The 16,335-nt window shown below is 40.8% G+C and overlaps 1 protein-coding gene across 1 annotated transcript in view; it reads left to right on the top strand.

Annotated features, from left to right (window-relative positions):
• The window catches only part of LOC114665743 (kynurenine 3-monooxygenase), a 64,510-nt gene that overhangs the window by 5,070 nt on the left and 43,105 nt on the right, over window positions 1-16,335 (top strand). The window contains exons 2-3 of the mRNA XM_028820361.2: window positions 6,728-6,797; window positions 10,507-10,604. Of these exons, the coding sequence (XP_028676194.2) occupies window positions 6,728-6,797; window positions 10,507-10,604 (168 nt within the window). The remainder of the gene's footprint in view (window positions 1-6,727; window positions 6,798-10,506; window positions 10,605-16,335) is intronic.

Genomic DNA, 16,335 nt, shown 5'->3' with positions numbered 1-16,335 from the left:
TTACATTCAAACTCATCAAACCCTAAGCCTCATAGACTTTAATCAACAACCATCAAAACAGCTTGTTATTCCCTCTAAGTCATGTTTGGGGGGCACCACTCACTTCCTGGTATCCAAGTTAGAATAAAAACAAAGGACTTCTTCATTTGTGTGTGCTTTTCTGGTATTCCGGGAGAAAGAATTCTTGCTTTGTTCTCTGATTTCGATTTTATGATTATGATTCTTGGCTTTGTTGAACAATAGGATGTCCATCCATCCATCCATTTTCTAACCCGCTGAATCCGAACACAGGGTCACGGGGGTCTGCTGGAGCCAATCCCAGCCAACACAGGGCACAAGGCAGGAAACAATCCCGGGCAGGGTGCCAACCCACCGCAGGACACACACAAACACACCCACACACCAAGCACACACTAGGGCCAATTTAGAATCGCCAATCCACCTAACCTGCATGTCTTTGGACTGATGTATTTTTGGTTACCGCATTTAGGCTTGGTTCATTCATATTTACAGTTTTTATCTTCTGGTTGCTAATTTCTTTAGTTTGTCTTTTACTAAAGATAAAGCACTGTAAGTGACTTAGAAAGTAACTCCTAAAAGTTAGTCTTTCAAAGCTCCTTATACAAGTTAGTCTGCAGAGAGACAACTGAAAATCAGCATATCAGTCCAGTCATTGACCGATACACTCTTAGACATTGCAGAACTTGACTGTAATTTCATGCCATGCTATGCACTTGTTCGGTATTGTAAGGTCTTGCTCCTGTTTAACTACTCCTGACTTTATTTTTTGTTTCAAATTACTAATTTCCTGACACAATATACATTTTGATTAACACTGATCAGAAAAAAACAACAACAACAACTTTTATTTATATAGCACATTTTCATACAAATAATGTAGCTCAAAGTGCTTTACATGATGAATAAAGAGAAAAAACAAGACAAAATAAGAATTAAAATAATAGAACACTAATTAACATAGAATAAAAGTAAGGTCCAATGGCCAGGGAGGACAGTGAAAACAAAAAAAAACTCCAACGGCTGGAGAAAAAATAAAATCTGCAGGGGTTCTAGGCCATGAGACCACCCAACCCCCTCTAGGCATTCTACCTAACATAAATGACCTCAATCAGTCCTCATGGTATTCAGGGTTGTCATGGAAGAACTTGATGATGACGGTCATGCTGCTCTTTAATCCATCAATGTAGGGACATCAAGGAGCTTTGATTAGGTGGTTGTGGTGCAGATCGCCACCACAGGACACCGGAAAAAGAACAGAAGAGAGAGTAGGGGTTAGTAAGGATTTTGGAGCCACCATGAATAGTAATGATAATTAATTGAATATACAGAGCATCAGGATTAAACTAAATCGAAACTATGAGAAAGCCATGTTAAAGTAATGTGTTTTTAGCAGTTTTTTAAAGTGCTCCACTGTATTAGCCTGGCAAATTTCTATTGGCAGGCTATTCCAGATTTTAGGTGCATAACAGCAGAAGGCTGCCTCACCACTTCTTTTAAGTTTAGCTCTTAGAATTCTAAGCAGACCCTCATTTGAAGATCTAAGGTTACAAATTGGAGTCTAAGGTGAAAGGCATTCCGAAATATAGGATGAAGCAGATTATTCAAGGCTTTGTAAACTATAAGCAGTATTTTAAAGTCAATTCTAAATGGCACAGGGAACCAACGTAGTGACATCAAAACTGGAGAGATGTGCTCGGATTTTGTTTTCCTAGTTAGGATCCTAGCAGCTGCATTCTGCACTAGCTGCAATCGATTGATATCTTTTTTGGGTAGTCCTGAGAGGAGTGCTCTCTCAGGAGAGGAGAAATTCACTAATTCACTAAAGAATTTTTTGCTTGGATTCACCATTGATCTTGTTCACTGCATTTTTTCTGATGGCTTAGATCAGGGGTGTCGAACTCCAGTCCTGGAGGGCCGCAGTGGCTGCAGGTTTTCATTCTAACCATCTTCTTAATTAGTGACCACTTTTTGCTGCTATTTACTTCTTTAAATTAACTTGACTCAAGCCCTTTAGTTGTTTCTTTTTCCTTAGTTAGCAGCCAAACAATAATGAGACACAAAACAAGCCACCACATCACACAATATCTGAAAATAAAGAAAGGTGATGGTCTCAGTAAGGCTGATCTCTCAACTCACCAAAACACTTTGACGATGTTCTTATAAAAACAGAAAATCAACAGTTTTGGAAATGTCTGCTGTTGCAGAACGAGAGCAGCAACAAGCCGTGGAATTAAATAATGGGTTTAATTAACAGCAAGCATCGGCTTCTCATTAAGAAACTGGTTGGAGTTTGAAGCCCCAGTTTAAGCTGGTCATCTGTTGGCTCGTTTCACATCTCATTTCTGTTTGGCTGTCATTTAATGAGGAAACAAATCATTTCAGAGGACTGAATCCTTCTAACATGGCTGTTAAAATAAAGGGGAAAAAGTGAATTAGCAGTGAAAACTGGTCACTGATTAGGAAAAGGGTTAGACCTGCAGCCATTGCAGCCCTCCAGGCCTGGAGTTTGACACCCGTGGCTTAGATGAACGTATTTTTCCCAATTTCCCATGATGCTTTGCAAGGCCAGTGTGACATCACAGAGCTGTAGCGGCCATGTTGGATGGGGATCTCACTACCCAATCCGAATTTTCACACATACCTACTGTAAGTGTACTCCACTCCACCTCATAGTTTTACAGCAATGCCCGATCTGTTTTGTGTATGCATGAATAATTTTTAGAATATGCTTGATGTCAAATAAATGAATTGTAGTCCAGCCAGATGTGCAACCTTGCATGCACTAAAAAAAAAATAAACTTACAATATTTAATTTGATGGGTACATCAGCAGACCATAATGAGAATATTATGAAAATACCTCTTTGTTTTTGCATAGATCATTGTTCTTTGTATCTTCACTGCTGGATTAAGCTTGTTATGCTCTTTACTATGTAGTGCAGATCAGGTAGCGACAGAGACAGTCCCCCGACTATTTAATGCTGATCCTTTCACAGGCCACGTGGATATTACTTAGTTATAGCGATAGGAGCTTAGGAGATGCAGAAAGAGAGATAAAGGACTTGGGGTATTGTGAACTTGGAGTATAATTTTATCTGTGGTAGATACAGTGGCATAGTGGTTAGCACTGTTGCCTGGCACCTCAGGTCAAATGTTTTGCCACAATAATGAGTCCAACATAATTGGTGGATGTTGACCTTGACTCTCAGAGACATTTAAAAGACACTTACACAATTATTATCCACCGAAAACTAGTTCAGTTTCTCCTTCCCCATTGACTTTAATGCAGTTCACCGATTCCACAGAAAAGTCTCTGTTTTTACCAAGCAGCTGGTGAAGTAAATTCAGTGGGACTCGCTCATTGCCAGTTTTGAGTCATGTTTACAGCACACAACTAATGTTATCAGGTTGCTGGGCCATGCGGTTTTGTTGCTATGAATGTCACCACATCCATTTTGTTTTATTAAAATGTGATTGCTGTAAGAATTACTTGCATTTTGGTTAGGAAAAGCAAACTTACTGTGACAAAAATAGATTAAACAAATAAGTAAGCAAAATCTCTTACTTTAATTTTACTATGCGATTCAGAAAATCTTTAATTTTTGATGATTGGCTTTCTTCAGTTTATTCTTTTGGCAAAGGCATCTTTTATTAGTTATCTTCTATGTATATTAGTCACTATAAATAATTCTAACAATTAAGAAGTCTGTTTGCTTTTTCTTCTTTTTTATTATTAGAATAAATTCTTTATTTTATAAAGCTATCTAGTTTCACAATTTCTCAAGCAGACAGAGATTTATTTGTTCCTTTTCTCCAGAGAAGCATTTTTGTGTATTTTGAACTTTTAATGCCAGTGCCCCGTTTTAGGCCTGTGTAGGCCACTGCTTGCCTGGTATACAGTGATCCCTCGCTATATCGCGCTTCGCCTTTCGCGGCTTCACTCCATCGCAGATTTTATATGTAAGCATATTTAAATATATATCGCGGATTTTTTGCTGGTTCGCGGATTTCTGCGGACAATAGGTCTTTTAATTTCTGGTACATGCTTCCTCAGTTGGTTTGCCCAGTTGATTTCATACAAGGGACGCTATTGGCAGATGGCTGAGAAGCTAGATTGCTTACTTTTCTCTCTGTCTTGCGCTGACTTTCTCTGATCCTGATGTAGGGGGATTGAGCAGGGGGGCTGTTCGCACACCTAGACGATATGGACGCTCGTCTAAAAATGCTGAAAGATTATCTTCACGTTGCTATCTTTTGTGCAACTGCTTCCTGAAACGACATGCTGCACGGTGCTTCGCATACTTAAAAGCTCGAAGGGCACGTATTGATTTTTGACTGAAAAACAAACTCTGTCTCTCTCTCTCTCTCTCTCTCTCTCTCTGCTCCTGACGGAGGGGGTGTGAGCTGCCGCCTTCAACAGCTTTGTGCCGCGGTGCTTCGCATACTTAAAAGCCAAACAGCCCTATTGATTTGTTTGCTAGAGATTGTTTTCTCTATCTATGTGACATTCTGTGCTCCTGACACGCACTCTTTTGAAGAGGAAGATATGTTTGCATTCTTTTAATTGTGAGACAGAACTGTCATCTCTGTCTTGTCATGGAGCACAGTTTAAACTTTTGAAAAAGAGACAAATGTTTGTTTGCAGTGTTTGAATAACGTTCCTGTCTCTCTACAACCTCCTGTGTTTCTGCGCAAATCTGTGACCCAAGCATGACAATATAAAAATAACCATATAAACATATGGTTTCTACTTCGCGGATTTTCTTATTTCGCGGGTGGCTCTGGAACGCAACCCCCGCGATGGAGGAGGGATTACTGTAGTTGGAGCCTACAGACCAGTGTAGGTATTGGCATTTTTCTGAGTCTTTTTTGAAGCTTCACACTCCCTTTGCCATGTTTGTATCATGTGTACACAACATAATAGATCATCTACATGTATTGACTTAACTTAAATTGATATTTTGAAAAAAGCTGCCGTAGACTTTGATTCCCTATGATGAACTGGCAACATGTCAAAGGCCTTCAAAGTGATGCTGCTGTGATGGGCTCTACCCCACCTTGAGCTGGATTAAATGCAGTTGAGAATGTTACATTATGACATACCTAGTCTTATGTAATCTTCAGATTTCTATGAGCAAAGTTGGATATGCGTGTTGTGATATTGGCGCTTGGTTGGTGCCGACCCGACACAGACTGACAACGGAGGCACGTGTAAAATAAACAAAAGAACTTTTAATTTCTTCAGCTGGAGGGCACGTCTTCCCCGTAATCCCCCCAGCCACAACACAGTCCCAAAATAAGAAAAACACCCCAAATCACACTCTTCTTCCACTTCTCCCAGGGCAGCTTCGTCCTTCTCCTCCCGACTCTGACGCTCTGAGTTGTGGCTGCAGGCTCCTCTTATAGCCCACCCGGAAGTGCTGCAGGTGCTCGTTGACCTACTTCTGGCTGCACTTCCGGGTATGGCTGTGCTCCCACCCAGACGGGCTCGCTAAGCCGTGCAGCTCTATGCAGCTCCCCCTGGTGGAGGCCACGGAGCCAACCAAGATGAGCTCCGGTGTTCCATGAAAGTGGCCCAGACGCAACCCAGAGGGGCTGCCAACAAAGGTTCCGAGGGACGTAGCTTGACTCCCATGGCTGCTCCCACGGATCTAGTGACAAAGGGGTGTCCTGGCCGGGCATGGGCCCCAGCCGCCTCCCACAGTGTGCATTTTGGTGTTGTGGTCAAATACTTGCAGTCATTGGGCAAAGATTACTCTTTAGTTTTTCGTCACTGACAACTGGACCAATTAAAAAAGACATGCCATTTTCATTAGGGTGAAGTGGTGGCTCTGAGGCTAGTGATCTGCGCTGGCAATTGGAAGTGACTCTACACCATTGGGCCCTTGAGTAAAGCCCTTAACCTGCAGTTGCTCCATCCTGGGTGTGACATGAATCTGCATCCAATTCCGCATGTAGGCCCTCTGACCTGCAGGGAAAAAACTTGGGGGTTGGTGGCAGAATTGGCACTCCAGCCACCATGAAAAACCTCACACTGTTCCATTCTATCTGAACTAGTGTGGTGCTGAGGTTCACATCATCACTCTCTGATGGGGTGCTTGAGTTCATTCTACCTTTATACTCCAAATGTGCTACCTCAGAACAAAACTTTGGAAATTATTAATGTCTGAACGAGTGTATAGCCAGAAATGGAATTCATCTATGGGAGCTATAATTTTATACCAATTCCATTGTTAGATTTGCTCAATGTTTGCTGTCAACTATCAAAATTAATTTTTGCTCTCATTTATTATAAGGGTTTAATCAAGTTAACCATATTTAAGATATCCCAAAGCCATGTCTCCTCAAGGGGAGAAATAAAGGGTGCTGCTGAAGTTAAAGTGAATTACTTTTTTGACTTCTAATGACAATATAGCAACATATTATACAACATGCAGAAAATTAGTTGTTTTTATGATGTCTTATGTTATGTTAGATATTTTTAAATTTGGCATCTTGTAGAATCTCATCCAGAGCCTTTTTAATGAACATTTACTGAAGTAGTAAATTTTAAATAAGTGTATTTACACACGTGCAATGGAGATTATAAGTGGATGTTGTGCAGTACAAGAAATTCAAGATTTTTTTATTTCTTCCTGTTACTCTGTAAACCAGAATGACAAGAGCCTACTCTTCCTCTCACTAACTTCATTCTTTGTATTTTGTAGGTTGGTGCATTAAATGCTTGCTTCTTTGCAAAGAAGGGGTTCGAAGTGGACCTGTATGAATCAAGGGAAGGTAAAGTAGACCATGTCTCCAAATATAGTGAGCATTTCCGCAATGAAAAGTTTGCGGTTTAGAGGACTTTTTTGGTATCGCTTACTTGTTTTGTAGAACATAAAATGTTATGTGCTGATTTTAGTTTCTCATATTTTCCTTAAATGAGGTAAGATATTATTTAATATACTTTATCTTTGTCTTTTCGCATGACCTTTTGAGGTTAGAGCGCATGGTCAGCCATTGTACAGAATCATTGGAGGAATTTTCAGATTAAGGGCAGTGCTCAAGGGTCCAACGGGGTATGATCCTATCTGGCAGGAACGGGATTTGAACTGGCAACTGCCAGTATATAACATTTATAATTAGTTACACGTATTGATGCTAAATTCATGGTCTATGTATAAATGAAAAGGAGATCTCTTATTTTATTTTTAGTATATGATAACTTGAATGCTCAGCAAACACAGATCTACCATTAGTAATATGAATAATAGCTGATGGGGAGGAATAGAGAATTTTAATCTTATTAATGAATTATTTTCCAAACTCCACTAAGTCCAAGACCTTCCAAAGGAAACTCGAGTTCAGGCGATCAGATGTGTTCTCAGTGTCCAAGGAAAAAAGTGTAAAAGGTAAAGGACTTTATTCATATAGCTGAACATCCTTATAACAAGAGCAGGCATCACAATGGTAAATGAGTAGGGCAAATTCATAATATAAATTTTAAATCATTAAAATAAGCTTAGACTTTGATGTGTGCAGGAGCTAGGAAATTTGTGTAAGTAGGCAAGTGCCATGTTTCTGGCCTACTGGATCATTTTGTATTTATTAAGTTACATTATGGCACACTAGCAGTTCTAATGGCTCCATACTGCTATACCACTACTCTCCATTATTCCTCTTTCTCATGTAGGGCAGCAACAAATGCTTTCAACTGCTGTTTGTCTTGGGCCAGCTTTTTGTTGGTGCCCCAAATATGGTTTATGGTTTTCAGCCTCACTTCCACAGTATGTCCCCATGTACACCGCTCATATTATTAGGAACACTGGCAGAGCCTCCTTTTGCTCTCAAAACAGCCTCATTTCTTTGTGGCATAGATTCCATAAGATGTTGGAAACAATTGTTTGAAATTCTAGTCCATATTGACATTATTGAATCACACAATTATTTCAGAATTGCTAGCTACAATACTTGTTGTGAATCTCCTGTTCTATCACATCCCAAAGGTGTTCTGTAGGATTCAGATCCAGTGACTGAAGAGCACTGAACCTATTGTCATGTTCAGCAGCTTGAGATGGCTTTAGCTTTGTGACCTGGTGCATTATCATACTGAAAGTAGCCATTAGAACAGGGCTGGGCAAAGGCATTCCTGGAGGGCCGCAGTGACTGCAGGTTTTTGTTCCAACCCAATTGCTTAATAAGAAGCACTTATTGCTCTAGAAACACTTCTGCTTCATTTTAGTTATCTCCCTCATTAAGATTTTGAACCCTTATTGCTTATTTAAGTGTTAAACAGCTGCATTCTTGGTTTTTAATTGCTCCTTATTAGCAATAAGATGCAAATGACAAAAGAAACCAGCAGTTATCCATTTTGCTTGTTACCCTTTACGCCTGTGTGTATTTATTGTGCACTATTTGGTTTAATTAAATACTTGGAAGGAAAGAGAAGAGAAAAAAGTGAAGGACTGAGAATTACCCATCCGTTTTACACTTCAAAGTATTTGGATGATATCCTTAGAATGGAAAAAAAAATCTAGGATATGAGAATGACTTGACATGAAATGTAATTATTGGCAAGGATTGTTTTCAACTGGGTTGGAACAAAAACCCGCGGCCACTGAGGCCCTCCAGGAATGACTTTGCCCACCCCTCCGATTAGAAGATGAGTAAACAGGTGGCCATGATAGGATTTATATATTCAGCAACAACTCTCAAATAAGTTATGGCATCCAAGCAATAATATTAATGGATTAGTATTAACAGGTCCAGAGTGTGCTAGGAAAACATTCCCTATACCGTTATACCACCACCAGCCTGGACTGTTGACACAAGGCAGGCTGGGTGCAAGGATTCATGCTGTTGGTACCACATTCTCATTTAAATCAGTGTGCCTCAGCAGAAATCGAGATCCATCAGACTAGGCTACATTTTTCCAGTCTTCAACTGTCCAGTTTGGCTGAGCCTGTGCCCACTGCTACCTCAGTCTTCTGTTCTTGGAAGGAGGAACCCAACACGGTCTTCTGTTGTTGTAGCCCATTCACCTCAAGGATCAATGTGTTGTGCATTCTGAGGTGCTTTTCTGCTGACCACAGTTGTACAGAGTGGTTATCTGAGTTACCGTAGCCTTTCTGTCAGTTCGGATCAGTCTGGCGATTCTTCTGTGACCTCACTTTTCAACTTGTTGGTTCTGTCCACAGAACTGTCGCTCATTGGATGTTTTTTTGTTTTTACTCCATTCTGAGTAAACTTTAAAGACTGTTGTCTGTGGAATTCCCAGGAAATCAACAGTTGCAGGAATACTCAAACCATCCTGTCTGGCAACAACAATCATGCCTCGTTTGAAATGACCGAGATAACATTTTTCCCTATCTTGGGGTTTGATAAGAACATCAACAGAAACTTCTGGCCTGTATCTGCTGGATTTTATCTACTGTGTTGCTGCCACATGATTGGCTGATTAGACAATTGCAGGGATAAGCAGGTGTACAGACTTTCCCAATAATTTGGTCAATAAGTGTATTCCTGGGCCATCTTCTCTTGCGCTTCACTTCAGGAGTCCAATTCAAGGCAATTTTGGTGATGGAGTTGTGTTTGTTTCTGATGAAGTGGCCATTCCATCTGCATCGTCTCCTCATTACAATGGTCGTCATACTTTCCTGAGGGCATTCAGCAAGCAGTTCAACATTGGAAAAAAGTTTTCAGCCAGAAAATGCTTGGGATTCTTTACAGTTTTTTTTTGTGGAATGTGGCCAGCTTAGTCATACCACCCACCCTCTGTCATTCTCCAACGCTCAGATCCAAATAGAAGAGTTGGTAAGACACAGTTCTGGTATAGCCTTAGCTAAGTGTGGGTACTCTACCACACATTGTTAAGACGCCAAAAGGTGTTCCTTGCTTTGCACAGTCTCCTCTGGATGTCATTGCCTGCTACTCCATTATAGCTTACTGTGCTGCCCAGATAAGTGAAATGGTCAACCATAGGTAGGTTTTCTCCATCAACCTTAACAGGTATTGTGCTGTCTACATTAAGTGTTATGAATACATTTTTGTCTGAGCAGATCTGCAGTCCCACTTTGTGTGCAAATGTGTTGTGTTTTCTTGCATATGATGGTGCACAAGTGATAGCAAGGCAAGGTCATTAACAAAATCAGTCTTTAAGGTTCGAAAAGATCATCCGCCTGATGCCTCTTGGTCGTCCTGAACCACCCAGTCAGTGACTTAGCTAAAGAGCAAAGCTGACATCACACAGTCTGGCCTGAACCCGGTCTTCACTTTGAAGCAAATGTCACGACTCCCCATGGTGCTAGTGAAGTTGGCATAGAAACTCCTGAATGGCTTCATAAGCAAATGAAAAATTAAAGAAGGATCTACAAAAAACTCAGAGTCATCAAATGATCCCTCATCTATATGTACAATGAATTTTCTTGTCATTTTGTTAAAATGTTCTTCTTTCAGTTTTATTTTGTTATTACATATTTTTTATTGACATTTACCTGTTTAATCATAGATATTCGAAAAGCCAAAATTGTCAAAGGACGAAGTATAAATCTGGCTCTATCTTTAAGAGGGCGAGAGGCACTGAAAGCTGTTGGAATGGAAGATAAGGTACAGATATTTAAAATCAAAATGCTCTTCACACGTTACCTCATTCATTTCAGTTTGATCATAGCAGCACTGCCTTTTAAGAATTTACAAAGCAAGAATTATATCTACAAGTCAAGTGTAATTCTAAGTGTTTCAATCCATTTTGCCAGTTAGTTATTAATTACTGTTGTAATGTAAAGCAAGGCTTAGAGTATATAATTGCTTCCTAAAGTAATTTGGACTACAATTTTAAAGGAAACATATTTCTTTCTAAAATGCCACTTCTGTTTAGAGAAGTTGCTGTTGTGAGTGTGTGATGTTTTATGGAGAGCTTATATGCATTTCATATAATTAACATAACATTCATAAGCCTGCTTAATTCAACCTAGGGTAATGGAGATTGAGAGTCTATCCCTGCAATATCTGGTACAAGCCAGGAGAAAAATCTGAAAAGGTTACCAACCCATCGCAGGACGTACTCATGTGGAGACGCACAGAGCCAATCTTTGATCTTTGGGGATGTGGGAAATATGACAGTCCAGGTCGGATCCACGCTCCCTTGTCATATCCAGGAGCCTCATAGACCGAGATGAGCCAGGCAAATGAGGACACACACATCTAGCAAGGAGTTGGTGCAAAAGTGTCAGTGCTTTTATTTAAAACTAAATAAACAGCAGTGATCCAATTATTAAATAAATAATCCTATAAAATCAAAGTGATTACGCAGGTTAAAATGTTCCAAATAAAACTCCAATAAATAAATCCATTTAAATAAGGTTAAAATAACAGGAGGAATCTGTTCCATAAAATCCTCATGATCCCTGGTGTATCCTTCAAAAAAATGATGTCTCCTCTGCTTACCCCATACGGGATCCTGCAGCCAGAGGAGATGTCCTTCTGACAGGTGCAGTCATCCCCAGATCACCTTGCTCATGTTCCCATTGCCAGTTCTTTGGCACCCATGGGGTGTCGCACCGAGCCACACACACGTCAACCACCGCCAGTCCTTCAGCGCCTGTGGGAGACACCACGTAACGGGCCACTCCTACTCTCCAGAATTGCTCTCCCTGATGCTTGGTTCCAACCTCCTGCCTCTATTCCTCCATGCATTAGCTCTCCAGATCCTGCCTTGCGCTCTCCCTTTCTTTCACTCACATTAAACCCCATTCTTTCCTTCTTGTGTCTTTCTGTTCTTGTCTGTTTTCCCTTCTGCCTCTCTGCCATTCAGGCTCCTTTATAGGGCCTGATCGGGTGCAGATGTGACCCTCCTCCGACTCCTAGGTGTGAATGAGGAACCTGACTGATCTCCACGCTTTTGCACATGAGTGCGCAATCAGCCAAGCACCATAAACAATCCCAGAGCAGAGCCGTCATGCCCACACATGAACCTGTTCTCAGTCTACAAACTCTTGGGACATGATTATTTATTTAAAAATCTACACAACGCCATGGACCTCTTATCACAGGAAGAAAAATAAAAAACACAGAGACAAACCCTTACAGACATGGAAAGAACATGGATACCGTACAAAGATAACAAGTATGCCTGGGATTCAAACCCAGAGCCGGGAACTTTGGAACAGCAGTACTGACTGCTGTGTCACTCCCTTAATAATGATTGTGTTGCTCTACCTTATATACTTGCGTTTAAGTTCTCCCACGGATAAGTCAGGGCTTGATTTTACCGTATAATTTCCAGTATTTTATAATGTTGGTCGTATAAGTTGAATGCGGAAAACTCATGCTATTGATCCAAGAGACTGACGTGCTAACGCCCACCTGAGAGAGTAACCACAGAGCACACTGCCTTTTTTTCTATGTATTGTGCCTACGTGACTACACTATTCCAAAGCGACGTTTGCACTGTTTTGTGTTTTGTGTATCTCACACCCTCATACATCTTTATCTACGATGGAGCGTTCGATCAGAAGAAAATATGAAGCTGGTTTTAAATTGAAAGTCGTTGAGTGGTGAAAGAAATTGGTAACTGCGCTGCTGCAACAAAATTTGCGTGACTGAAAAACTGGTGCAAGGTTGGAGGAAGCAAGAAGATGTAAAAAAAAATGTTAGTGTTGCATTTTTGAACGGGCGTATAAGTCGGGGTCTGATTTTATGATCGATTTTTTGGGTTTCAAGATCCGACTTATACATAAGTATATACGGTATTTATATTTCTATTATAATTGAGGAATACCTTAAATAGAATGGAGATCTAGTCTGTACAAGTACTGTATGTATGTGTGACTGTCTCAGTATAGGTTGTGAGGGATGAACCAGCGTCCCAGCTGGGTTGGAGCCTGCTCCCTTTCCTGGCCAGGAAGCTATGATAAAGAAAGGACAAAAAGAGAGCTGTAGTATTCCCCTTCTGAACCAAGATGTGGACAAAGAAGGATGCTGAAGTAGCATCTACACCGGGTTTGGCATGCCAGAAGCCATGGAGGGACACATTGGTTGGGATTGGGAACCTGGAACGAGAGGGCAGTGAATGACTGCCTCCAATGGGCAGAACGTCCCCCCATAGACTGGGCGGAAGCATCATATCTGGAGCACCCCAGTATGGATGTCTGCAGGGCAGCTTTGGAGAAGTGGTCCCATTGGGCTGTTGTGGGGGCCACCAGAGGGAGTATCATATATTAACTGTACAAGGACCACTGCGTTCCTGCCTGACCTAGAAATGCTTCCCAGAGGCAACAGATTGAGCACTGGAAGTACTCTGGGGTCGGGAATTAAACAAAGTCCTCCACTTGACACAGAGAGTCTGGAGCGGGGACGGACAGCACTCGCCTGGGTGGAGGAGGATGGAAGGAATATGAGAAGTATGTAAAGAACTGTTGAGCTAGGTTGTTCTGTGGGAACCATTTGTGGCATTATTGGAAAAAAACCTGTAAAAGTTTCATAAAAAGCATTGGACTTGAACCCAGGACTGCATCTGTGGTAGATATGTCTGGAGTTTGGGGCTCAGTGGCACCACCCACAAGTCACAATGTGTACCTCTACTATGACGGCTTGAGAATCAGTTCATTTGCAAACAATTGTACCAGATTAAGTGACTTGGCTAAACACCCTATGATGGACCCACAGTCTTTCCAGGGATTGTTTCTTCCTTGAGCCCGATGACTGCTGGGATAGGCTCCAGCTACCCTGCAGTCCTACTCAGGATAAGCGGGCATGAAAATGGATGGATGGATGAATTTGGCTAAAGAAACTCAATTTGTAATGCTGTTATCTAATGTGGATAGTATTAGAGCTTTCAGTCAAAAGACAGTTAAAATCATGTTGATCTCATTTATTTTAAAGGGCATTTCATACAGTTAGACAAGCTAAGTCAAGTCATGTCAAGTGGGATTTATTGTCATACCATCTGTATACATGCTTTAGTACATTATACGGTGGTATGAAATTACATTTCCCAGGGCCACAATACAATATTTAGACTATATGGCAATATAATAATACAAAGTGGTGGGTCGTTTTACATAAGAGAATGAAGAACAAGGAATGGCATCTGTATAAATCAATGTCATATTCACAAACAGCATTTAGTGATGATAAGAGATGTACAATGGATGAGGAATACAAAGGAATGAAAAGACAGTAATTAGATAAGAATCTGTGATAAGGGGGCACCCGCAGACACAGAACATTGTGTTCTGGAGCCTGACTGCTCATTGAAGAAGCTGTGGTTCAGTCTGGTAGTGTTGGTCCACAGAGTTTGATGCCTTCTGAAAGATGGAAGCAGGGAAAATAGATTGTGGGATGGGTGGGACAGATCCCTCACAATGCTGGAAGCCTTATGGATGTAGTGCTTTGTGAACATGTCCATGATGGAAGGAGGAGAAGTCCAGATGATGGTCTCCACAGTGCACACTATGCATTGTATTGTTCAAATGCATTACAGGTCCCATACCAGACAGTGATGCAACTGGTCAGGATGTTTTCAATGGTGCCCCTATTGAATGTGATGAGGATATGGCATGGAAGGCTTGCCCTCTATGGCTGGTCCAGAAAGTGGAGTCACTGCTGTGCTTTCTTTGTAAAGGAAGTGGTATTGATAGACCATGTCAGGTCCTCTGCTAGGTGCACACCAAGGAAGATGGTGCTTTTGACTCTTTCTGTCACAAAACTCTTCATGTAAATGGTGGGTCTTCATGAAGTCCACAATCTTTTCTTCTCTTGTATCAGCATTGATTGACATGTTGTTGCACTTGCACCAGTCTACCAGCTGCTACCCATCCATTCTGTACTTTGTCATCAGCAAACATGACCAAGCTGTTGCAGTTGTAAATCACAGAACAGTCATGAGTTATAAGGTGAACAGAAATGTGATGAGCATGCATCCTATGGGGCTCCAGCGCTCAGTGTTATGGTGCTGGACACGATATTGGAGTCTTCCTACCAGAAAGTCCAAAGGAGAAACTGAAGCCCAGCAGCCTCAAGTTTTCTATCAGAAAATGATAAATGATATCAGATTCATGATAAGCTGGAATTATTATTTTAGAATTGCATTTACAACACATGAGGAGGCAATTCGACTGATGATTCACAAAGAACTGTCCACCATGATAGTGCCCACTCCAATTACTCTTCTCTGTATTTGGTGAAAGCTGCTTAACTATTCCTGGCAATCATAGGACACAAAGCAGGATCAATCCCTGGGCAAGGTGCCAGTCCATCACAGGATAAATACACACACACATGCTCACTCTCACACACACACTAGAGCCAATTTAGAAAATGCCTATTCAATTTGTATGCATGTCTGGGGTTAAAAAGATGGATAGATGGACTTCTTGAGATTGCTCTAACTTTATGGGGCAAAAAAAGTATGGGAAAAAATACACACTTTGATCAGCCATACAAGATGGTGTTCTGGCAGATTGTTAGTAGCAATGTTACAGATGTAAGCTATATTCTGAAAGATCACTTGCTGGGTTACAAGTCATTTAATGACTAAGCAACATTAACACCTGGGAGAAATATTCTGTTAGATCTCCAAAGCAATGAAGCTAACGCGTAACTGACATGGGGATGAAAGGCCTCCAGCGCATGTGGCTCCAGGCAAGTGCAGTAGCTCTGTTGGCAAAAGTCCTATAGCACAGTTATACAGACATCCAGCTTGTACTGCAGTTCATGTTAAAAAACATACATTACAACATCTAAAAATAAGAACACAGTTATGGTTGTTTTTTAATGTTTTTAGATTGAATAATTAAACATTTTAAATGAAAACACACTGTTTAAATGTGAGCAACATTATAGCAATATATACAGTTTAAGCTCTTTAAACGTTCAAACATTTTTGTCTGTCCATCCATTTTCTAAATCTTTTTATTTCCATTACTGAGTGTCAGAAAAGCAGAACCTGAACCAGCACTGGGATCACCACTAGAAGCCTTAGTTTGCTGGAGTTTGTGCTTCTCTTTTTTTGTAAAGTTTTAATTAAAACAGCAACTGTAACTTAATGGCATATCCTTCAAAAGCCCTTTGATTTCCCCTCTCCTTGGGACTTTCCTAATTTGCACTATTTTGTGCAAATGTCTGAAGAAACAGCAGACACGTTAAATGTTACATACAAACAAGCCTTATTAAGAGACACAGCAGTTAAGAGAAGCCATGAAACAAACTAAAGGGATGCTCTTAAAAATAAAGATAACATGAATGAGTAAAAATAAGTGGGAAGGTGGGACACTGTTAGCAAAATTTACTTCTTTGTGAATTTGTGTGGACCTGTATATGAGTTTGACCTGGGATT

The sequence above is a fragment of the Erpetoichthys calabaricus genome, chromosome 15 (assembly GCF_900747795.2).
Source record: "Erpetoichthys calabaricus chromosome 15, fErpCal1.3, whole genome shotgun sequence".
NCBI lineage: Eukaryota > Metazoa > Chordata > Cladistia > Polypteriformes > Polypteridae > Erpetoichthys > Erpetoichthys calabaricus.
Note: the sequence above shows the minus strand (reverse complement) of the source record. Positions and strands in the feature narration are given on the sequence as shown.